Source organism: Bactrocera oleae, chromosome 3 (genome assembly GCF_042242935.1).
Source record: "Bactrocera oleae isolate idBacOlea1 chromosome 3, idBacOlea1, whole genome shotgun sequence".
Classification (NCBI taxonomy): domain Eukaryota; kingdom Metazoa; phylum Arthropoda; class Insecta; order Diptera; family Tephritidae; genus Bactrocera; species Bactrocera oleae.
Window position 1 is genome coordinate 60,505,358 of NC_091537.1, and position 25,212 is coordinate 60,530,569.

At 34.3% G+C, this 25,212-nt stretch overlaps 1 protein-coding gene and 1 long non-coding RNA gene across 26 annotated transcripts in view; one reads left to right on the forward strand and one right to left on the reverse strand.

Annotated features, from left to right (window-relative positions):
• The first annotated feature begins 863 nt into the window (after positions 1 to 863).
• LOC118679803 (uncharacterized) lies at positions 864 to 1,484 on the forward strand. Its single transcript, XR_004975306.2, has 3 exons — positions 864 to 927; positions 995 to 1,082; positions 1,167 to 1,484. It is a non-coding gene; the product is annotated as an uncharacterized lncRNA (long non-coding RNA).
• A 2,606-nt stretch (positions 1,485 to 4,090) lies between these two features.
• The window catches only part of LOC118679804 (uncharacterized), a 32,722-nt gene continuing 11,600 nt past the window's right edge, over positions 4,091 to 25,212 (reverse strand). For 8 of the 25 annotated variants that reach the window (XR_011395383.1, XR_011395384.1, XM_070106712.1 and 5 more), the window contains 20 exons: positions 24,938 to 25,105; positions 24,104 to 24,868; positions 23,874 to 24,015; positions 23,412 to 23,784; positions 20,076 to 20,243; positions 19,242 to 20,006; positions 19,006 to 19,153; positions 18,544 to 18,916; positions 15,208 to 15,375; positions 14,374 to 15,138; positions 14,138 to 14,285; positions 13,676 to 14,048; positions 10,341 to 10,508; positions 9,514 to 10,271; positions 9,278 to 9,425; positions 8,816 to 9,188; positions 5,480 to 5,647; positions 4,646 to 5,410; positions 4,410 to 4,557; positions 4,091 to 4,320 (listed from right to left, as the gene is read on the reverse strand). Coding sequence is in view for 1 of the 25 variants with exons in the window: in XM_070106711.1 (XP_069962812.1) it covers positions 25,098 to 25,105 (8 nt within the window). In the remaining 24 variants the exon portion in view is untranslated. The remainder of the gene's footprint in view (positions 4,321 to 4,409; positions 4,558 to 4,645; positions 5,411 to 5,479; positions 5,648 to 8,815; positions 9,189 to 9,277; positions 9,426 to 9,513; positions 10,272 to 10,340; positions 10,509 to 13,675; positions 14,049 to 14,137; positions 14,286 to 14,373; positions 15,139 to 15,207; positions 15,376 to 18,543; positions 18,917 to 19,005; positions 19,154 to 19,241; positions 20,007 to 20,075; positions 20,244 to 23,411; positions 23,785 to 23,873; positions 24,016 to 24,103; positions 24,869 to 24,937; positions 25,106 to 25,212) is intronic. The other 17 variants (XM_070106710.1, XM_070106705.1, XM_070106706.1 and 14 more) reach the window with 17 other exon arrangements.

A 25,212-nucleotide genomic window follows, 5' to 3' on the forward strand; every position in this document is an offset into this window, starting at 1 on the left:
TACATAAAACATTAAGATGCTTTTATATTTATTCCGTTTAACCGCGAGGGTTTTAGTTCGAATATCATTTTATTGAAAACAAGAATTGTAATTAATTCAAGGATGTTTAAGATTAAATAAAAAAAAATACGGAATAAGAAAATGATGGATTTTTAATACTTTCCAAACCATTAGGAAATTCCTGTTATAAATTTGGCCTTGAAAATATTAGTAGCGGCTATTCAATACATTCTGGTGGATTAAGAAATTCCCAACTTGAGTATTTCTTTAAAACCATTAAGCGGTATATTTCTTTTGTGCGTGTGTATGTCACTGAACTCCTCATAAACGGCGGAGGATGGTTTAGATTCACAATTTGATCAACTAGATAATGTTTTAACAATGTATTTATTTATTTTTTAAAATCTTGTTGATGTTAGAACGTTTTACATGGAATTCCGGCAGACTGCGCTGCAGTTGTGTCCGATATTCAAAAGTATATTTGAGTTGCAGTTGCGAATGGTAGATGGCGCTAAGATGATATTCTAAGATAGCGTAATATAACTTCTTAAGATGGGCAGGGAGGGTAGTGAACTTTGTATTACGTAAAATTTTAAATTTAAAAATTCATCACTTTCGCGGCAAGAGTTGCCGTTATAGAATAGCGCCATCTGTACTTCATCTCTTTAACTTGATATTGAAACAGATAAAAATCTATTATTCTATTGTTATTTTCGTTGTCATCTTATACCAGAGAACGTTTATTATATATTATATTATATTATATTATATATTATAATATACGTTCTCTGCTTATACGTGGAGTGTGGTAATAGATACATCTTTTTAGTTAACACAGTTTCTTTATTTCACTTCATTCATACAGTATATGCATATTTACACACACAGTATATGCTCACATGCTACTGATGGGTCGAATTTGGATAGGTATACATGTAATGACGTTAGATATTAAAATAACTCTTGAATAATAATTTTCATCAAAACGGTCCAGATTGTTACAGGTTATTAAAGAATGTTTGAAATTTTCGAATTAACGACGTGTGTACAGGACAACGTCTGTCGGGTCTACTAGTATGTATGTAAGTATGTATGCAAATATAATAGAAATGCCTTAAAAATAATGTAAGGATAAAAAGTTGCTTATCAAAAGTATTTGTGTGTAGGCGTACAAGAATTTAAGAATGTGAGATGAAACAAAAGACACCAAAAGGGAATTTCTTGATAAAAAGAACACCAAAATAGTCACCTATTCAAATGCAAGTCGCCATCCTTCAAAGGGAACGTTTCACAGAAAAAGCAGCATGCCAGTCTCTGGTGAGTCAGAGTGCCGGTAGTTCATATTCACCAATATAGGTTGCACAAAACCAAAAGCACTATAGTTTTGTTTATAACTATTTGCTATTTTGATTATGGAATAATGTTTTTTGCTTTTAACAAATAATTAAATTATACAATCTCGATAGAGATAAATATGTGATTTATTTTTAAAGCGTTTTAATTAACTTCTTACACTATAAGGGCATACGAAGAAATGACTATTGCAACAGATTTTGGTATTACGAACGATAAAAATTAATTTGAACAATGAAATAATATGTATCGTTTTAAGGTATATATATAGATGGTCATAAAGCTGACTTTTCCTGTCATTCATTTATATTTTTTTAAATTTCATTGTTAAATATAGTCTGTGGACTTTATAAATATTTATTTGTATGTAGAATTTACAATATCGTCATAATATGTACAATGCGTTAGAATTATTTCTTTACCGAAAGTCAGTTTAAGATAAGCAAACGTAACTCTGTTACTCAATAGCAATAAAGTCATTGGGGGTAAGCGGGTGCAGGGGTTGGTCCCTGTGTACATACAAAGGACAAAGGGGATAAAATAACTTACTAACTTATTTACAAGATAACGATATTGTGTTGTACATTTACTTTTAAGTAAAAATAAATGAAATTCGGCGCTTCAACCAGAGAACTTTAAACAACGAGAAGGTGCAAATTGAATTTTGTATGATGCTCGATTGGTTGGCTGAAAAATTGAGATCAAGGAGTTCACCATTTTCTGTAATATTTTCTGTTATTTAACTGAAATGAGATTTTATAACAACGTTCTCTGACAAATTACGTATCTCTCAATATAAAGAGAAAAATGAAGCGAAATGAATGAGAAAACAAAAAATATAAATGCCATTACACATATGCATGATTATTTTTTGCCATATAAACGATTTTTATGAAGAAAAATTGATAAAATATGATTTTTTTGCACAAATGCTACATTGATAAAATGTGAAAGATTATGCAAGAAAAGATATTTTACTATTTTCATAATTTTCTAATTTCAGATGTTACAGAATTAATAATTTATGTATGCACATATGTATGTACATCAATATGTTATATTATATAATATACTTGTAATAATATATTATCAATTATCAATAAAAACATGTGAGCGCACTGCTCTATATGAAAGTATGTATGTACAAATATGCGTATGACCGCGTAAAATAAGTAATGCATACACAAATCTACATACATTTAAGCGTACAAATGTAAGTACGTCAGTCAATAGGCAAAATACAATCATTGTACAAAAATAACAATTATCTCAAATAGCATCAGCACCAGAAATCAATATGGCAGCCAAATTGACAAATCCTAAATTTGTAGTAAATCACATACCAACAACATTTTCATTCTTGAACGCTGGCGCACAATCAATAAGCTAAGTCGTTTCATTCATAAAAGCAAACGCCTTACACATCTCCCCGAGCATGCGATTGCCCACAAGAGTCTTTTCGCGACGATGGCAAAAGCTAGATATCATAAATTGAACATCTTTCTCATGTTCCCTCTAGAAGGGAAAAGTGACAACCCTGCAAACACAGAAATCAATGACAAAAGTGGCAACAAAGCTTTTGTCGATTTAAAATATTACACAGTTCTAAAATATTTTTCCGTGGCTCGCAAAAATCTTCGTCAATATGTATGCATGTTCATATAAAAACATACATACCTAAGGGAAGCGATGACAATCGGCGAGCGTTCGTTTATTTTTCGGCACATCTCGGATTTTCTACCAACAACACAATGTTGTGACGCTTTGTCGTCGCGTCAGTCCTTCGACAGATTGACTCTTTGACATAAAAGCAACGGAGTTTTACATGAAGTAATGAATGTTCATTTCTACATACATATGTTGTTTGTAGACAAATTTACAAATATTTTTACACATGATATGAAAATGCCGACGGCAAAACACAATTCTGTACTTTTATGACTCCATAATGGTGTCAAGCACTTGAATTATTTTAAGAAATATATCAGAATATGTTTAAATTATTATTAATAACTCACAAGGAAGTAAAAATGAATTAACATAAAATAATTTTTAAATAATAATAAATAATAGTTCAATAAAAGGGAATATGTTTCAAATAGCATATCAATATTCCCAGTTTGGCATACATATTATATTCTCTTCAATATTCGCCGTTTGGTTTTGTTAAGAGAGCGTATGTTTACAGATTCACCGCTGTTATAAAAGCGAGAAATGTTATTTGTTTCTCGTGCATGTGAGGTGAACTCCTTGATAAAATCCTACAAGTTGTTCGCTGTCGAACCTGCACCTTCTCGTTGTTTTAAGTTCTCTGCTTCAACTATAGCTTTTGTCAACTTAACAAAGATCGAATCGACATTAATGATTATGTTTAATATAAGTAAAGTTATATGAGTATCTAACAAAAAATCGTTTGGGGGTAAGTGTGCGCATTCGCACAGGGAGCAATTGGTAGCATAAACAAAGAATAAAGGAGGAAGTTTTGAATATGAGCGCTGCCACGAATATTCTTCATAAAATGAATAAGAATATAATACAAATAAACTTAAGAGAAATTTAAAAATTTATTTTGAATTCAATTTAGTCCTTAGATTTTCTGTGATTTTTTAATTATAAGTTGATCTCTTATTACTTAGTTATCTAGTTTTTAAGATATTTCGATATGAAAAAGTTTATAGTTATTTAAAACCAAAGCGCATACTTACTCGACTTGTTACTTAACATAACTATTAGTTCAATAAATATTTTATTATATGCATGTGTTTTTTTGCCATTATTCTTTACTGTTTATTTTTTATACGATTTTAAACTTTTAAATGTACAAACTTGGCTCGCTTCTTCGCTTTCACATGTACGAGTACATAACACATCGTTCAGCTGTCATTGGTCAGACACCATACCAGTACCAATCACAATGTATTACAGTGTTTTTAACAATGAATGAGAAATCGATGTTTTTAACCATGCCTTAAATGAAAAATAAAAAGAAAGAATGCATTAGATGAAAATTAACTTATAAGCAATTTCTATTTGCATTCTACTGATATTTAACATACTCTCTGCTGAAGTATTAATGCAGCGTGTTCAATGCATACGGAAAATTATAACGTGTTATATATGTATATACACGTATAGCTGTATTCCGAGTTTATTATTAAAAATGTAAAAAGTGTGAAGTGAAAAGGAAGTCTGAAAAACATGAGGCTTTGAAGAAAAATTATAAAAATAATAAAAAAAATATAAGTTAATAGAGAAAAAAATACAAATAAGTTTCGGGTTTTAAGAGACATACCTGTGTGACTATAGACAGATTTATTTTGAGTAGTGCACTGCTACCCGCGATATATTGTGTCCTCTCCTGTTATTACAATACTTCATTTAACGCAGTCAATTCGAAAAGGCTTAGTAAAGCTCCTGAGTTAATGGTTGTAATGTGTTCTCTCACCGTATTTATTTGCCCGGTAGCCTGACTCCTTCTTCTTGCGATTGCGTCGTAATCTAGAGACACGGATGCGTGGAACAGGTACCCTTATCTGTATAGATGATACCGCAGTCTGCAGTGACCTGTATAAAATTCCACAAGCTACCTTAATTTGTTTCTGGGAAGACTGATAAATTTCTTGAACAGCTTGAAAAATGTTTGGAATCCTTCTCATGGGCACTGATAGTTTGGTCCACCTTACGATGGGTGGATCAACTTGCCTCCATTCCAGTACTCAGGTCAGACTGCAGTGGGAAGTGTAGTCAAAAGGTTCTATGTCAAGATAAGCTCTGTTAAGGAGTCTGCGTACCGATTTCCTTGGTGTCGAAAGTTTGTTCGACCACCAAAGATTTCTGTTTTTTTTGCTTGGGAGCAGTCAAAAGACAGCCATGGATGCCATCCAGGATGATGTCTTCTATCACCTCTGCTCTGCCTTCAATCCCCGTACAATTGTTTTCATAACAGTACTGCGTTAACTTTATTGTACAATATTTAACGCGAGGATTTCCCTGTACTTGTCTCAATCGGTATTTCATGGATTGTGTCTAGAGAGGCAAGTCTCGATATCTCCTCCCACTATAAAGAGAATGATATTATCTGACTGTGAAGGTTCCGTCGATTCCATCCATGAATATCCTAAATTACCTTTTCGTGTTTTTCTGTGAGGCTTTTGACTTCCCTTTTAAACGCCAATGGGTCCTGAATCAGGAGAGCTCTCAGGTTATCCAAAATGAACCTGTTTGAGATAACTGCCGAATGTGTCATTGCTCTATGCAAGTTCACCTGGGCTACAGCCATGTGGGTATCAGAGAACTGCAAAGAGTAATACATTTTTGTTCATACTCGAGCATTGAACCGTTACTCTAGCGGATTCCGTCAGTTTTATTCATATACACGAATAATTTTTACTTACTTTTTATTTTATGTTATTCAAAAAAAATTAAACATTGAGGGAGTCGAAAATTATTGTTACGTTGTGTTTATTAGTTTTTAATATAAAATGCATGGACAAAGAAAAATATGTATTTTATGCTTTCTCTTTTATTTTAGTTGTTTTATTAAAATAGTTTTTTAATAAATATGTGTTAAGTTCTTTCGGCTTTAAATCTATACTGACACAGATGTTTTACGCATCGAAACATGCGCTCTTACCCAAAGTTCATATATTTTTACTCGAGCATGCCTCACATGATTTAAATCAACCCTACATTACTGAAGTAAATTTGCTTGTACTCGTGGCTTACCCGTAGGTATACACTTGTTCAATAGCTGTCTGGTGGGTATCTGTTACAGAAATGAATCCTCTTGAGATTATAGCACTAAACCTAAAGTTCAGGCGATATCCCTGTTGGCGGATTTACTTGAGGGACTGATCGTCAATATCAACGTTCAGCCTTAAACCTGCATCTTCGTCACTGCTGTTAATGACTCTGAATAAGCATAAAAAAATCAAATTGACCAAGTTATTTCTCTTCGAAGGCTGTAACTATGAAAACATTACGAAATAGCTTATTATTAAAGGCAGCATAACTTCTGGAATTCTGTGGTTCCTAGTGAACAACACTAGCTCTGTCTTGCTAGCATTTAGATATAGTCCGCACGATACCGCCCATCGATTTATGTGGTTTAATATTGCTTTCATAAGGTTAGCGATGGCATTTTGGAATTTAAATCTAATAAAATCCCCCACATCATCAGCGTAGGTCAGAATATGTACTCCCCTCTTTTCTAAATCTAAAAACATTTTATTCATTGTTAAGATCCAGAGAAGTAGAGATAACACGCCTCCTTAAGGTGTACTTCTTTTGACAGCATTGAAATTATGACCTGCACATAAGCATCTGTTCAATCATTTTCACGAGAGACTCAGAGATGCTCAGATCTTTAAAAGCGCTCATTGTAGCGTTAGGCTTTATGTAATTGAAAGCGCCTTCTATGTCAAGGAAGGTTACGAGGGCGTATTCTTTTACCTATATGTTGCGAAACTGCCAGTTATTTGGAGTTATTTTGTTCCTACTGTGTAATTCTATTAATTTTTCCAACTTTTTTAAAAGGCAGGAGGAAAGATTAATTTGTATGAAATTCTTTGGACTTGTATATATTACCTTGGCTTTCCTCCCTAACGAGGGGGTATAACTGCAGCGCCCCTTTGAGAATTATTGCCAACCAGACTAGCAGTTCTTGTTTCGCCGGGAATATACCGTCAGATTCCAGCGGTTAGAAGGGCTTGAAACTGCTTATCGCCCTGTATGCTTTATAATACTATATCACAGGAATGGAATCTATCTCTACTTCGTGTCTTGTGTGTACTCAACAGCATGGGTTTTTGAGCTGTCTGGGAAGTGAGCATCCATTATTAGGCCTAAGGAATCTTCACTTCGTCCAACTGTGGTCTGTCTTCCGAAGGTACCCAATGTTATGCACCGACTATGTTATTATTTTTCTTAGCTGAGACGATTCTGCCGTAGTCTCGATATCATTACAGAAATATTTCAAAGATTTATTTCTGCTTTCCTTATATCTTTTTTATATGAAGGTTACCCCCTCTAATTTGGATAGTTTAGCTACATTTAATTGCTTTCTGTAATATTTCTGTAATTTTTTAAGTTTGGGAGACCATCATGAGTGCCATTTCTTCCTTTACTACGTGTTATTCGACAAGCAACTTCTAATTTTTGTCGGCAAAATTCCGTGAACCGTCAATTCGTTGTCTTATGACTCCTGAAATTGTTGACTTTGACTACAATTTCTTCAATTATATGTACCACCTCTTTTAATGTTCTAATCACGGTTACCGTTTTGGTCTATTTTTTTCTCTTGAGCCATTGGTCCATCACTTTGTGAAATGGTCCATTTTGAATGCAATGCTTTAGGAAATTTTCTTTGTCCAATAAATGAACAGGGGTTTTCATTATCGCCACAATCACATTCAGTGGTAGTGTTGCTAAATAGTTTTCAATTTATCGTGTCAGTGAAGATTTAATTTCAAAATTAAGATTTTTTATAAAAAATATCATTAAAATCTTAAATTGATGATATTAAAACGAAATCAAAATTTCATTTATAAAATCTTCATTATCAAGATATCTGGTAATATGATAGATATAATAGAAGATTTATCTTCTAAAATTTGTTTAATTTTTGAAGATTTACAACACATATGCATGATTATTTTTTGCCATATAAACGATTTTTATGAAGAAAAATTGATAAAATATGATTTTTTTGCACAAATGCTACATTGATAAAATGTGAAAGATTATGCAAGAAAAGATATTTTACTATTTTCATAATTTTCTAATTTCAGATGTTACAGAATTAATAATTTATGTATGCACATATGTATGTACATCAATATGTTATATTATATAATATACTTGTAATAATATATTATCAATTATCAATAAAAACATGTGAGCGCACTGCTCTATATGAAAGTATGTATGTACAAATATGCGTATGACCGCGCAAAATAAGTAATGCATACACAAATCTACATACATTTAAGCGTACAAATGTAAGTACGTCAGTCAATAGGCAAAATACAATCATTGTACAAAAATAACAATTATCTCAAATAGCATCAGCACCAGAAATCAATATGGCAGCCAAATTGACAAATCCTAAATTTGTAGTAAATCACATACCAACAACATTTTCATTCTTGAACGCTGGCGCACAATCAATAAGCTAAGTCGTTTCATTCATAAAAGCAAACGCCTTACACATCTCCCCGAGCATGCGATTGCCCACAAGAGTCTTTTCGCGACGATGGCAAAAGCTAGATATCATAAATTGAACATCTTTCTCATGTTCCCTCTAGAAGGGAAAAGTGACAACCCTGCAAACACAGAAATCAATGACAAAAGTGGCAACAAAGCTTTTGTCGATTTAAAATATTACACAGTTCTAAAATATTTTTCCGTGGCTCGCAAAAATCTTCGTCAATATGTATGCATGTTCATATAAAAACATACATACCTAAGGGAAGCGATGACAATCGGCGAGCGTTCGTTTATTTTTCGGCACATCTCGGATTTTCTACCAACAACACAATGTTGTGACGCTTTGTCGTCGCGTCAGTCCTTCGACAGATTGACTCTTTGACATAAAAGCAACGGAGTTTTACATGAAGTAATGAATGTTCATTTCTACATACATATGTTGTTTGTAGACAAATTTACAAATATTTTTACACATGATATGAAAATGCCGACGGCAAAACACAATTCTGTACTTTTATGACTCCATAATGGTCAATCAGCTGTCATTGGTCAGACACCATACCAGTACCAATCACAATGTATTACAGTGTTTTTAACAATGAATGAGAAATCGATGTTTTTAACCATGCCTTAAATGAAAAATAAAAAGAAAGAATGCATTAGATGAAAATTAACTTATAAGCAATTTCTATTTGCATTCTACTGATATTTAACATACTCTCTGCTGAAGTATTAATGCAGCGTGTTCAATGCATACGGAAAATTATAACGTGTTATATATGTATATACACGTATAGCTGTATTCCGAGTTTATTATTAAAAATGTAAAAAGTGTGAAGTGAAAAGGAAGTCTGAAAAACATGAGGCTTTGAAGAAAAATTATAAAAATAATAAAAAAAATATAAGTTAATAGAGAAAAAAATACAAATAAGTTTCGGGTTTTAAGAGACATACCTGTGTGACTATAGACAGATTTATTTTGAGTAGTGCACTGCGATATATTGTGTCCTCTCCTGTTATTACAATACTTCATTTAACGCAGTCAATTCGAAAAGGCTTAGTAAAGCTCCTGAGTTAATGGTTGTAATGTGTTCTCTCACCGTATTTATTTGCCCGGTAGCCTGACTCCTTCTTCTTGCGATTGCGTCGTAATCTAGAGACACGGATGCGTGGAACAGGTACCCTTATCTGTATAGATGATACCGCAGTCTGCAGTGACCTGTATAAAATTCCACAAGCTACCTTAATTTGTTTCTGGGAAGACTGATAAATTTCTTGAACAGCTTGAAAAATGTTTGGAATCCTTCTCATGGGCACTGATAGTTTGGTCCACCTTACGATGGGTGGATCAACTTGCCTCCATTCCAGTACTCAGGTCAGACTGCAGTGGGAAGTGTAGTCAAAAGGTTCTATGTCAAGATAAGCTCTGTTAAGGAGTCTGCGTACCGATTTCCTTGGTGTCGAAAGTTTGTTCGACCACCAAAGATTTCTGTTTTTTTTGCTTGGGAGCAGTCAAAAGACAGCCATGGATGCCATCCAGGATGATGTCTTCTATCACCTCTGCTCTGCCTTCAATCCCCGTACAATTGTTTTCATAACAGTACTGCGTTAACTTTATTGTACAATATTTAACGCGAGGATTTCCCTGTACTTGTCTCAATCGGTATTTCATGGATTGTGTCTAGAGAGGCAAGTCTCGATATCTCCTCCCACTATAAAGAGAATGATATTATCTGACTGTGAAGGTTCCGTCGATTCCATCCATGAATATCCTAAATTACCTTTTCGTGTTTTTCTGTGAGGCTTTTGACTTCCCTTTTAAACGCCAATGGGTCCTGAATCAGGAGAGCTCTCAGGTTATCCAAAATGAACCTGTTTGAGATAACTGCCGAATGTGTCATTGCTCTATGCAAGTTCACCTGGGCTACAGCCATGTGGGTATCAGAGAACTGCAAAGAGTAATACATTTTTGTTCATACTCGAGCATTGAACCGTTACTCTAGCGGATTCCGTCAGTTTTATTCATATACACGAATAATTTTTACTTACTTTTTATTTTATGTTATTCAAAAAAAATTAAACATTGAGGGAGTCGAAAATTATTGTTACGTTGTGTTTATTAGTTTTTAATATAAAATGCATGGACAAAGAAAAATATGTATTTTATGCTTTCTCTTTTATTTTAGTTGTTTTATTAAAATAGTTTTTTAATAAATATGTGTTAAGTTCTTTCGGCTTTAAATCTATACTGACACAGATGTTTTACGCATCGAAACATGCGCTCTTACCCAAAGTTCATATATTTTTACTCGAGCATGCCTCACATGATTTAAATCAACCCTACATTACTGAAGTAAATTTGCTTGTACTCGTGGCTTACCCGTAGGTATACACTTGTTCAATAGCTGTCTGGTGGGTATCTGTTACAGAAATGAATCCTCTTGAGATTATAGCACTAAACCTAAAGTTCAGGCGATATCCCTGTTGGCGGATTTACTTGAGGGACTGATCGTCAATATCAACGTTCAGCCTTAAACCTGCATCTTCGTCACTGCTGTTAATGACTCTGAATAAGCATAAAAAAATCAAATTGACCAAGTTATTTCTCTTCGAAGGCTGTAACTATGAAAACATTACGAAATAGCTTATTATTAAAGGCAGCATAACTTCTGGAATTCTGTGGTTCCTAGTGAACAACACTAGCTCTGTCTTGCTAGCATTTAGATATAGTCCGCACGATACCGCCCATCGATTTATGTGGTTTAATATTGCTTTCATAAGGTTAGCGATGGCATTTTGGAATTTAAATCTAATAAAATCCCCCACATCATCAGCGTAGGTCAGAATATGTACTCCCCTCTTTTCTAAATCTAAAAACATTTTATTCATTGTTAAGCTCAGAGAAGTAGAGATAACACGCCTCCTTAAGGTGTACTTCTTTTGACAGCATTGAAATTATGACCTGCACATAAGCATCTGTTCAATCATTTTCACGAGAGACTCAGAGATGCTCAGATCTTTAAAAGCGCTCATTGTAGCGTTAGGCTTTATGTAATTGAAAGCGCCTTCTATGTCAAGGAAGGTTACGAGGGCGTATTCTTTTACCTATATGTTGCGAAACTGCCAGTTATTTGGAGTTATTTTGTTCCTACTGTGTAATTCTATTAATTTTTCCAACTTTTTTAAAAGGCAGGAGGAAAGATTAATTTGTATGAAATTCTTTGGACTTGTATATATTACCTTGGCTTTCCTCCCTAACGAGGGGGTATAACTGCAGCGCCCCTTTGAGAATTATTGCCAACCAGACTAGCAGTTCTTGTTTCGCCGGGAATATACCGTCAGATTCCAGCGGTTAGAAGGGCTTGAAACTGCTTATCGCCCTGTATGCTTTATAATACTATATCACAGGAATGGAATCTATCTCTACTTCGTGTCTTGTGTGTACTCAACAGCATGGGTTTTTGAGCTGTCTGGGAAGTGAGCATCCATTATTAGGCCTAAGGAATCTTCACTTCGTCCAACTGTGGTCTGTCTTCCGAAGGTACCCAATGTTATGCACCGACTATGTTATTATTTTTCTTAGCTGAGACGATTCTGCCGTAGTCTCGATATCATTACAGAAATATTTCAAAGATTTATTTCTGCTTTCCTTATATCTTTTTTATATGAAGGTTACCCCCTCTAATTTGGATAGTTTAGCTACATTTAATTGCTTTCTGTAATATTTCTGTAATTTTTTAAGTTTGGGAGACCATCATGAGTGCCATTTCTTCCTTTACTACGTGTTATTCGACAAGCAACTTCTAATTTTTGTCGGCAAAATTCCGTGAACCGTCAATTCGTTGTCTTATGACTCCTGAAATTGTTGACTTTGACTACAATTTCTTCAATTATATGTACCACCTCTTTTAATGTTCTAATCACGGTTACCGTTTTGGTCTATTTTTTTCTCTTGAGCCATTGGTCCATCACTTTGTGAAATGGTCCATTTTGAATGCAATGCTTTAGGAAATTTTCTTTGTCCAATAAATGAACAGGGGTTTTCATTATCGCCACAATCACATTCAGTGGTAGTGTTGCTAAATAGTTTTCAATTTATCGTGTCAGTGAAGATTTAATTTCAAAATTAAGATTTTTTATAAAAAATATCATTAAAATCTTAAATTGATGATATTAAAACGAAATCAAAATTTCATTTATAAAATCTTCATTATCAAGATATCTGGTAATATGATAGATATAATAGAAGATTTATCTTCTAAAATTTGTTTAATTTTTGAAGATTTACAACACATATGCATGATTATTTTTTGCCATATAAACGATTTTTATGAAGAAAAATTGATAAAATATGATTTTTTTGCACAAATGCTACATTGATAAAATGTGAAAGATTATGCAAGAAAAGATATTTTACTATTTTCATAATTTTCTAATTTCAGATGTTACAGAATTAATAATTTATGTATGCACATATGTATGTACATCAATATGTTATATTATATAATATACTTGTAATAATATATTATCAATTATCAATAAAAACATGTGAGCGCACTGCTCTATATGAAAGTATGTATGTACAAATATGCGTATGACCGCGCAAAATAAGTAATGCATACACAAATCTACATACATTTAAGCGTACAAATGTAAGTACGTCAGTCAATAGGCAAAATACAATCATTGTACAAAAATAACAATTATCTCAAATAGCATCAGCACCAGAAATCAATATGGCAGCCAAATTGACAAATCCTAAATTTGTAGTAAATCACATACCAACAACATTTTCATTCTTGAACGCTGGCGCACAATCAATAAGCTAAGTCGTTTCATTCATAAAAGCAAACGCCTTACACATCTCCCCGAGCATGCGATTGCCCACAAGAGTCTTTTCGCGACGATGGCAAAAGCTAGATATCATAAATTGAACATCTTTCTCATGTTCCCTCTAGAAGGGAAAAGTGACAACCCTGCAAACACAGAAATCAATGACAAAAGTGGCAACAAAGCTTTTGTCGATTTAAAATATTACACAGTTCTAAAATATTTTTCCGTGGCTCGCAAAAATCTTCGTCAATATGTATGCATGTTCATATAAAAACATACATACCTAAGGGAAGCGATGACAATCGGCGAGCGTTCGTTTATTTTTCGGCACATCTCGGATTTTCTACCAACAACACAATGTTGTGACGCTTTGTCGTCGCGTCAGTCCTTCGACAGATTGACTCTTTGACATAAAAGCAACGGAGTTTTACATGAAGTAATGAATGTTCATTTCTACATACATATGTTGTTTGTAGACAAATTTACAAATATTTTTACACATGATATGAAAATGCCGACGGCAAAACACAATTCTGTACTTTTATGACTCCATAATGGTCAATCAGCTGTCATTGGTCAGACACCATACCAGTACCAATCACAATGTATTACAGTGTTTTTAACAATGAATGAGAAATCGATGTTTTTAACCATGCCTTAAATGAAAAATAAAAAGAAAGAATGCATTAGATGAAAATTAACTTATAAGCAATTTCTATTTGCATTCTACTGATATTTAACATACTCTCTGCTGAAGTATTAATGCAGCGTGTTCAATGCATACGGAAAATTATAACGTGTTATATATGTATATACACGTATAGCTGTATTCCGAGTTTATTATTAAAAATGTAAAAAGTGTGAAGTGAAAAGGAAGTCTGAAAAACATGAGGCTTTGAAGAAAAATTATAAAAATAATAAAAAAAATATAAGTTAATAGAGAAAAAAATACAAATAAGTTTCGGGTTTTAAGAGACATACCTGTGTGACTATAGACAGATTTATTTTGAGTAGTGCACTGCTACCCGCGATATATTGTGTCCTCTCCTGTTATTACAATACTTCATTTAACGCAGTCAATTCGAAAAGGCTTAGTAAAGCTCCTGAGTTAATGGTTGTAATGTGTTCTCTCACCGTATTTATTTGCCCGATAGCCTGACTCCTTCTTCTTGCGATTGCGTCGTAATCTAGAGACACGGATGCGTGGAACAGGTACCCTTATCTGTATAGATGATACCGCAGTCTGCAGTGACCTGTATAAAATTCCACAAGCTACCTTAATTTGTTTCTGGGAAGACTGATAAATTTCTTGAACAGCTTGAAAAATGTTTGGAATCCTTCTCATGGGCACTGATAGTTTGGTCCACCTTACGATGGGTGGATCAACTTGCCTCCATTCCAGTACTCAGGTCAGACTGCAGTGGGAAGTGTAGTCAAAAGGTTCTATGTCAAGATAAGCTCTGTTAAGGAGTCTGCGTACCGATTTCCTTGGTGTCGAAAGTTTGTTCGACCACCAAAGATTTCTGTTTTTTTTGCTTGGGAGCAGTCAAAAGACAGCCATGGATGCCATCCAGGATGATGTCTTCTATCACCTCTGCTCTGCCTTCAATCCCCGTACAATTGTTTTCATAACAGTACTGCGTTAACTTTATTGTACAATATTTAACGCGAGGATTTCCCTGTACTTGTCTCAATCGGTATTTCATGGATTGTGTCTAGAGAGGCAAGTCTCGATATCTCCTCCCACTATAAAGAGAATGATATTATCTGACTGTGAAGGTTCCGTCGATTCCATCCATGAATATCCTAAATTACCTTTTCGTGTTTTTCTGTGAGGCTTTTGACTTCCCTTTTAAACGCCGATGGGTCCTGAATCAGGAGAGCTCTCAGGTTATCCAAAATGAACCTGTTTGAGATAACTGCCGAATGTGTCATTGCTCTATGCAAGTTCACCTGGGCTACAGCCATGTGGGTATCAGAGAACTGCAAAGAGTAATACATTTTTGTTCATACTCGAGCATTGAACCGTTACTCTAGCGGATTCCGTCAGTTTTATTCATATACACGAATAATTTTTACTTACTTTTTATTTTATGTTATTCAAAAAAAATTAAACATTGAGGGAGTCGAAAATTATTGTTACGTTGTGTTTATTAGTTTTTAATATAAAATGCATGGACAAAGAAAAATATGTATTTTATGCTTTCTCTTTTATTTTAGTTGTTTTATTAAAATAGTTTTTTAATAAATATGTGTTAAGTTCTTTCGGCTTCAAATCTATACTGACACAGATGTTTTACGCATCGAAACATGCGCTCTTACCCAAAGTTCATATATTTTTACTCGAGCATGCCTCACATGATTTAAATCAACCCTACATTACTGAAGTAAATTTGCTTGTACTCGTGGCTTACCCGTAGGTATACACTTGTTCAATAGCTGTCTGGTGGGTATCTGTTACAGAAATGAATCCTCTTGAGATTATAGCACTAAACCTAAAGTTCAGGCGATATCCCTGTTGGCGGATTTACTTGAGGGACTGATCGTCAATATCAACGTTCAGCCTTAAACCTGCATCTTCGTCACTGCTGTTAATGACTCTGAATAAGCATAAAAAAATCAAATTGACCAAGTTATTTCTCTTCGAAGGCTGTAACTATGAAAACATTACGAAATAGCTTATTATTAAAGGCAGCATAACTTCTGGAATTCTGTGGTTCCTAGTGAACAACACTAGCTCTGTCTTGCTAGCATTTAGATATAGTCCGCACGATACCGCCCATCGATTTATGTGGTTTAATATTGCTTTCATAAGGTTAGCGATGGCATTTTGGAATTTAAATCTAATAAAATCCCCCACATCATCAGCGTAGGTCAGAATATGTACTCCCCTCTTTTCTAAATCTAAAAACATTTTATTCATTGTTAAGATCCAGAGAAGTAGAGATAACACGCCTCCTTAAGGTGTACTTCTTTTGACAGCATTGAAATTATGACCTGCACATAAGCATCTGTTCAATCATTTTCACGAGAGACTCAGAGATGCTCAGATCTTTAAAAGCGCTCATTGTAGCGTTAGGCTTTATGTAATTGAAAGCGCCTTCTATGTCAAGGAAGGTTACGAGGGCGTATTCTTTTACCTATATGTTGCGAAACTGCCAGTTATTTGGAGTTATTTTGTTCCTACTGTGTAATTCTATTAATTTTTCCAACTTTTTTAAAAGGCAGGAGGAAAGATTAATTTGTATGAAATTCTTTGGACTTGTATATATTACCTTGGCTTTCCTCCCTAACGAGGGGGTATAACTGCAGCGCCCCTTTGAGAATTATTGCCAACCAGACTAGCAGTTCTTGTTTCGCCGGGAATATACCGTCAGATTCCAGCGGTTAGAAGGGCTTGAAACTGCTTATCGCCCTGTATGCTTTATAATACTATATCACAGGAATGGAATCTATCTCTACTTCGTGTCTTGTGTGTACTCAACAGCATGGGTTTTTGAGCTGTCTGGGAAGTGAGCATCCATTATTAGGCCTAAGGAATCTTCACTTCGTCCAACTGTGGTCTGTCTTCCGAAGGTACCCAATGTTATGCACCGACTATGTTATTATTTTTCTTAGCTGAGACGATTCTGCCGTAGTCTCGATATCATTACAGAAATATTTCAAAGATTTATTTCTGCTTTCCTTATATCTTTTTTATATGAAGGTTACCCCCTCTAATTTGGATAGTTTAGCTACATTTAATTGCTTTCTGTAATATTTCTGTAATTTTTTAAGTTTGGGAGACCATCATGAGTGCCATTTCTTCCTTTACTACGTGTTATTCGACAAGCAACTTCTAATTTTTGTCGGCAAAATTCCGTGAACCGTCAATTCGTTGTCTTATGACTCCTGAAATTGTTGACTTTGACTACAATTTCTTCAATTATATGTACCACCTCTTTTAATGTTCTAATCACGGTTACCGTTTTGGTCTATTTTTTTCTCTTGAGCCATTGGTCCATCACTTTGTGAAATGGTCCATTTTGAATGCAATGCTTTAGGAAATTTTCTTTGTCCAATAAATGAACAGGGGTTTTCATTATCGCCACAATCACATTCAGTGGTAGTGTTGCTAAATAGTTTTCAATTTATCGTGTCAGTGAAGATTTAATTTCAAAATTAAGATTTTTTATAAAAAATATCATTAAAATCTTAAATTGATGATATTAAAACGAAATCAAAATTTCATTTATAAAATCTTCATTATCAAGATATCTGGTAATATGATAGATATAATAGAAGATTTATCTTCTAAAATTTGTTTAATTTTTGAAGATTTACAACACATATGCATGATTATTTTTTGCCATATAAACGATTTTTATGAAGAAAAATTGATAAAATATGATTTTTTTGCACAAATGCTACATTGATAAAATGTGAAAGATTATGCAAGAAAAGATATTTTACTATTTTCATAATTTTCTAATTTCAGATGTTACAGAATTAATAATTTATGTATGCACATATGTATGTACATCAATATGTTATATTATATAATATACTTGTAATAATATATTATCAATTATCAATAAAAACATGTGAGCGCACTGCTCTATATGAAAGTATGTATGTACAAATATGCGTATGACCGCGCAAAATAAGTAATGCATACACAAATCTACATACATTTAAGCGTACAAATGTAAGTACGTCAGTCAATAGGCAAAATACAATCATTGTACAAAAATAACAATTATCTCAAATAGCATCAGCACCAGAAATCAATATGGCAGCCAAATTGACAAATCCTAAATTTGTAGTAAATCACATACCAACAACATTTTCATTCTTGAACGCTGGCGCACAATCAATAAGCTAAGTCGTTTCATTCATAAAAGCAAACGCCTTACACATCTCCCCGAGCATGCGATTGCCCACAAGAGTCTTTTCGCGACGATGGCAAAAGCTAGATATCATAAATTGAACATCTTTCTCATGTTCCCTCTAGAAGGGAAAAGTGACAACCCTGCAAACACAGAAATCAATGACAAAAGTGGCAACAAAGCTTTTGTCGATTTAAAATATTACACAGTTCTAAAATATTTTTCCGTGGCTCGCAAAAATCTTCGTCAATATGTATGCATGTTCATATAAAAACATACATACCTAAGGGAAGCGATGACAATCGGCGAGCGTTCGTTTATTTTTCGGCACATCTCGGATTTTCTACCAACAACACAATGTTGTGACGCTTTGTCGTCGCGTCAGTCCTTCGACAGATTGACTCTTTGACATAAAAGCAACGGAGTTTTACATGAAGTAATGAATGTTCATTTCTACATACATATGTTGTTTGTAGACAAATTTACAAATATTTTTACACATGATATGAAAATGCCGACGGCAAAACACAATTCTGTACTTTTATGACTCCATAATGGTCAATCAGCTGTCATTGGTCAGACACCATACCAGTACCAATCACAATGTATTACAGTGTTTTTAACAATGAATGAGAAATCGATGTTTTTAACCATGCCTTAAATGAAAAATAAAAAGAAAGAATGCATTAGATGAAAATTAACTTATAAGCAATTTCTATTTGCATTCTACTGATATTTAACATACTCTCTGCTGAAGTATTAATGCAGCGTGTTCAATGCATACGGAAAATTATAACGTGTTATATATGTATATACACGTATAGCTGTATTCCGAGTTTATTATTAAAAATGTAAAAAGTGTGAAGTGAAAAGGAAGTCTGAAAAACATGAGGCTTTGAAGAAAAATTATAAAAATAATAAAAAAAATATAAGTTAATAGAGAAAAAAATACAAATAAGTTTCGGGTTTTAAGAGACATACCTGTGTGACTATAGACAGATTTATTTTGAGTAGTGCACTGCTACCCGCGATATATTGTGTCCTCTCCTGTTATTACAATACTTCATTTAACGCAGTCAATTCGAAAAGGCTTAGTAAAGCTCCTGAGTTAATGGTTGTAATGTGTTCTCTCACCGTATTTATTTGCCCGATAGCCTGACTCCTTCTTCTTGCGATTGCGTCGTAATCTAGAGACACGGATGCGTGGAACAGGTACCCTTATCTGTATAGATGATACCGCAGTCTGCAGTGACCTGTATAAAATTCCACAAGCTACCTTAATTTGTTTCTGGGAAGACTGATAAATTTCTTGAACAGCTTGAAAAATGTTTGGAATCCTTCTCATGGGCACTGATAGTTTGGTCCACCTTACGATGGGTGGATCAACTTGCCTCCATTCCAGTACTCAGGTCAGACTGCAGTGGGAAGTGTAGTCAAAAGGTTCTATGTCAAGATAAGCTCTGTTAAGGAGTCTGCGTACCGATTTCCTTGGTGTCGAAAGTTTGTTCGACCACCAAAGATTTCTGTTTTTTTTGCTTGGGAGCAGTCAAAAGACAGCCATGGATGCCATCCAGGATGATGTCTTCTATCACCTCTGCTCTGCCTTCAATCCCCGTACAATTGTTTTCATAACAGTACTGCGTTAACTTTATTGTACAATATTTAACGCGAGGATTTCCCTGTACTTGTCTCAATCGGTATTTCATGGATTGTGTCTAGAGAGGCAAGTCTCGATATCTCCTCCCACTATAAAGAGAATGATATTATCTGACTGTGAAGGTTCCGTCGATTCCATCCATGAATATCCTAAATTACCTTTTCGTGTTTTTCTGTGAGGCTTTTGACTTCCCTTTTAAACGCCGATTGGTCCTGAATCAGGAGAGCTCTCAGGTTATCCAAAATGAACCTGTTTGAGATAACTGCCGAATGTGTCATTGCTCTATGCAAGTTCACCTGGGCTACAGCCATGTGGGTATCAGAGAACTGCAAAGAGTAATACATTTTTGTTCATACTCGAGCATTGAACCGTTACTCTAGCGGATTCCGTCAGTTTTATTCATATACACGAATAATTTTTACTTACTTTTTATTTTATGTTATTCAAAAAAAATTAAACATTGAGGGAGTCGAAAATTATTGTTACGTTGTGTTTATTAGTTTTTAATATAAAATGCATGGACAAAGAAAAATATGTATTTTATGCTTTCTCTTTTATTTTAGTTGTTTTATTAAAATAGTTTTTTAATAAATATGTGTTAAGTTCTTTCGGCTTCAAATCTATACTGACACAGATGTTTTACGCATCGAAACATGCGCTCTTACCCAAAGTTCATATATTTTTACTCGAGCATGCCTCACATGATTTAAATCAACCCTACATTACTGAAGTAAATTTGCTTGTACTCGTGGCTTACCCGTAGGTATACACTTGTTCAATAGCTGTCTGGTGGGTATCTGTTACAGAAATGAATCCTCTTGAGATTATAGCACTAAACCTAAAGTTCAGGCGATATCCCTGTTGGCGGATTTACTTGAGGGACTGATCGTCAATATCAACGTTCAGCCTTAAACCTGCATCTTCGTCACTGCTGTTAATGACTCTGAATAAGCATAAAAAAATCAAATTGACCAAGTTATTTCTCTTCGAAGGCTGTAACTATGAAAACATTACGAAATAGCTTATTATTAAAGGCAGCATAACTTCTGGAATTCTGTGGTTCCTAGTGAACAACACTAGCTCTGTCTTGCTAGCATTTAGATATAGTCCGCACGATACCGCCCATCGATTTATGTGGTTTAATATTGCTTTCATAAGGTTAGCGATGGCATTTTGGAATTTAAATCTAATAAAATCCCCCACATCATCAGCGTAGGTCAGAATATGTACTCCCCTCTTTTCTAAATCTGAAAACATTTTATTCATTGTTAAGATCCAGAGAAGTAGAGATAACACGCCTCCTTAAGGTGTACTTCTTTTGACAGCATTGAAATTATGACCTGCACATAAGCATCTGTTCAATCATTTTCACGAGAGACTCAGAGATGCTCAGATCTTTAAAAGCGCTCATTGTAGCGTTAGGCTTTATGTAATTGAAAGCGCCTTCTATGTCAAGGAAGGTTACGAGGGCGTATTCTTTTACCTATATGTTGCGAAACTACCAGTTATTTGGAGTTATTTTGTTCCTACTGTGTAATTCTATTAATTTTTCCAACTTTTTTAAAAGGCAGGAGGAAAGATTAATTTGTATGAAATTCTTTGGACTTGTATATATTACCTTGGCTTTCCTCCCTAACGAGGGGGTATAACTGCAGCGCCCCTTTGAGAATTATTGCCAACCAGACTAGCAGTTCTTGTTTCGCCGGGAATATACCGTCAGATTCCAGCGGTTAGAAGGGCTTGAAACTGCTTATCGCCCTGTATGCTTTATAATACTATATCACAGGAATGGAATCTATCTCTACTTCGTGTCTTGTGTGTACTCAACAGCATGGGTTTTTGAGCTGTCTGGGAAGTGAGCATCCATTATTAGGCCTAAGGAATCTTCACTTCGTCCAACTGTGGTCTGTCTTCCGAAGGTACCCAATGTTATGCACCGACTATGTTATTATTTTTCTTAGCTGAGACGATTCTGCCGTAGTCTCGATATCATTACAGAAATATTTCAAAGATTTATTTCTGCTTTCCTTATATCTTTTTTATATGAAGGTTACCCCCTCTAATTTGAATAGTTTAGCTACATTTAATTGCTTTCTGCAATATTTCTGTAATTTTTTAAGTTTGGGAGACCATCATGAGGGCCATTTCTTCCTTTACTACGTGTTATTCGACAAGCAACTTCTAATTTTTGTCGGCAAAATTCCGTGAACCGTCAATTCGTTGTCTTATGACTCCTGAAATTGTTGACTTTGACTACAATTTCTTCAATTATATGTACCACCTCTTTTAATGTTCTAATCACGGTTACCGTTTTGGTCTATTTTTTTCTCTTGAGCCATTGGTCCATCACTTTGTGAAATGGTCCATTTTGAATGCAATGCTTTAGGAAATTTTCTTTGTCCAATAAATGAACAGGGGTTTTCATTATCGCCACAATCACATTCAGTGGTAGTGTTGCTAAATAGTTTTCAATTTATCGTGTCAGTGAAGATTTAATTTCAAAATTAAGATTTTTTATAAAAAATATCATTAAAATCTTAAATTGATGATATTAAAACGAAATCAAAATTTCATTTATAAAATCTTCATTATCAAGATATCTGGTAATATGATAGATATAATAGAAGATTTATCTTCTAAAATTTGTTTAATTTTTGAAGATTTACAACACATATGCATGATTATTTTTTGCCATATAAACGATTTTTATGAAGAAAAATTGATAAAATATGATTTTTTTGCACAAATGCTACATTGATAAAATGTGAAAGATTATGCAAGAAAAGATATTTTACTATTTTCATAATTTTCTAATTTCAGATGTTACAGAATTAATAATTTATGTATGTACATATGTATGTACATCAATATGTTATATTATATAATATACTTGTAATAATATATTATCAATTATCAATAAAAACATGTGAGCGCACTGCTTTATATGAAAGTATGTATGTACAAATATGCGTATGACCGCGCAAAATAAGTAATGCATACACAAATCTACATACATTTAAGCGTACAAATGTAAGTACGTCAGTCAATAGGCAAAATACAATCATTGTACAAAAATAACAATTATCTCAAATAGCATCAGCACCAGAAATCAATATGGCAGCCAAATTGACAAATCCTAAATTTGTAGTAAATCACATACCAACAACATTTTCATTCTTGAACGCTGGCGCACAATCAATAAGCTAAGTCGTTTCATTCATAAAAGCAAACGCCTTACACATCTCCCCGAGCATGCGATTGCCCACAAGAGTCTTTTCGCGACGATGGCAAAAGCTAGATATCATAAATTGAACATCTTTCTCATGTTCCCTCTAGAAGGGAAAAGTGACAACCCTGCAAACACAGAAATCAATGACAAAAGTGGCAACAAAGCTTTTGTCGATTTAAAATATTACACAGTTCTAAAATATTTTTCCGTGGCTCGCAAAAATCTTCGTCAATATGTATGCATGTTCATATAAAAACATACATACCTAAGGGAAGCGATGACAATCGGCGAGCGTTCGTTTATTTTTCCGCACATCTCGGATTTTCTACCAACAACACAATGTTGTGACGCTTTGTCGTCGCGTCAGTCCTTCGACAGATTGACTCTTTGACATAAAAGCAACGGAGTTTTACATGAAGTAATGAATGTTCATTTCTACATACATATGTTGTTTGTAGACAAATTTACAAATATTTTTACACATAATATGAAAATGCCGACGGCAAAACACAATTCTGTACTTTTATGACTCCATAATGGTCAATCAGCTGTCATTGGTCAGACACCATACCAGTACCAATCACAATGTATTACAGTGTTTTTAACAATGAATGAGAAATCGATGTTTTTAACCATGCCTTAAATGAAAAATAAAAAGAAAGAATGCATTAGATGAAAATTAACTTATAAGCAATTTCTATTTGCATTCTACTGATATTTAACATACTCTCTGCTGAAGTATTAATGCAGCGTGTTCAATGCATACGGAAAATTATAACGTGTTATATATACACGTATAGCTGTATTCCGAGTTTATTATTAAAAATGTAAAAAGTGTGAAGTGAAAAGGAAGTCTGAAAAACATGAGGCTTTGAAGAAAAATTATAAAAATAATAAAAAAAATATAAGTTAATAGAGAAAAAAATACAAATAAGTTTCGGGTTTTAAGAGACATACCTGTGTGACTATAGACAGATTTATTTTGAGTAGTGCACTGCTACCCGCGATATATTGTGTCCTCTCCTGTTATTACAATACTTCATTTAACGCAGTCAATTCGAAAAGGCTTAGTAAAGCTCCTGAGTTAATGGTTGTAATGTGTTCTCTCACCGTATTTATTTGCCCGATAGCCTGACTCCTTCTTCTTGCGATTGCGTCGTAATCTAGAGACACGGATGCGTGGAACAGGTACCCTTATCTGTATAGATGATACCGCAGTCTGCAGTGACCTGTATAAAATTCCACAAGCTACCTTAATTTGTTTCTGGGAAGACTGATTAATTTCTTGAACAGCTTGAAAAATGTTTGGAATCCTTCTCATGGGCACTGATAGTTTGGTCCACCTTACGATGGGTGGATCAACTTGCCTCCATTCCAGTACTCAGGTCAGACTGCAGTGGGAAGTGTAGTCAAAAGGTTCTATGTCAAGATAAGCTCTGTTAAGGAGTCTGCGTACCGATTTCCTTGGTGTCGAAAGTTTGTTCGACCACCAAAGATTTCTGTTTTTTTTGCTTGGGAGCAGTCAAAAGACAGCCATGGATGCCATCCAGGATGATGTCTTCTATCACCTCTGCTCTGCCTTCAATCCCCGTACAATTGTTTTCATAACAGTACTGCGTTAACTTTATTGTACAATATTTAACGCGAGGATTTCCCTGTACTTGTCTCAATCGGTATTTCATGGATTGTGTCTAGAGAGGCAAGTCTCGATATCTCCTCCCACTATAAAGAGAATGATATTATCTGACTGTGAAGGTTCCGTCGATTCCATCCATGAATATCCTAAATTACCTTTTCGTGTTTTTCTGTGAGGCTTTTGACTTCCCTTTTAAACGCCGATGGGTCCTGAATTAGGAGAGCTCTCAGGTTATCCAAAATGAACCTGTTTGAGATAACTGCCGAATGTGTCATTGCTCTATGCAAGTTCACCTGGGCTACAGCCATGTGGGTATCAGAGAACTGCAAAGAGTAATACATTTTTGTTCATACTCGAGCATTGAACCGTTACTCTAGCGGATTCCGTCAGTTTTATTCATATACACGAATAATTTTTACTTACTTTTTAT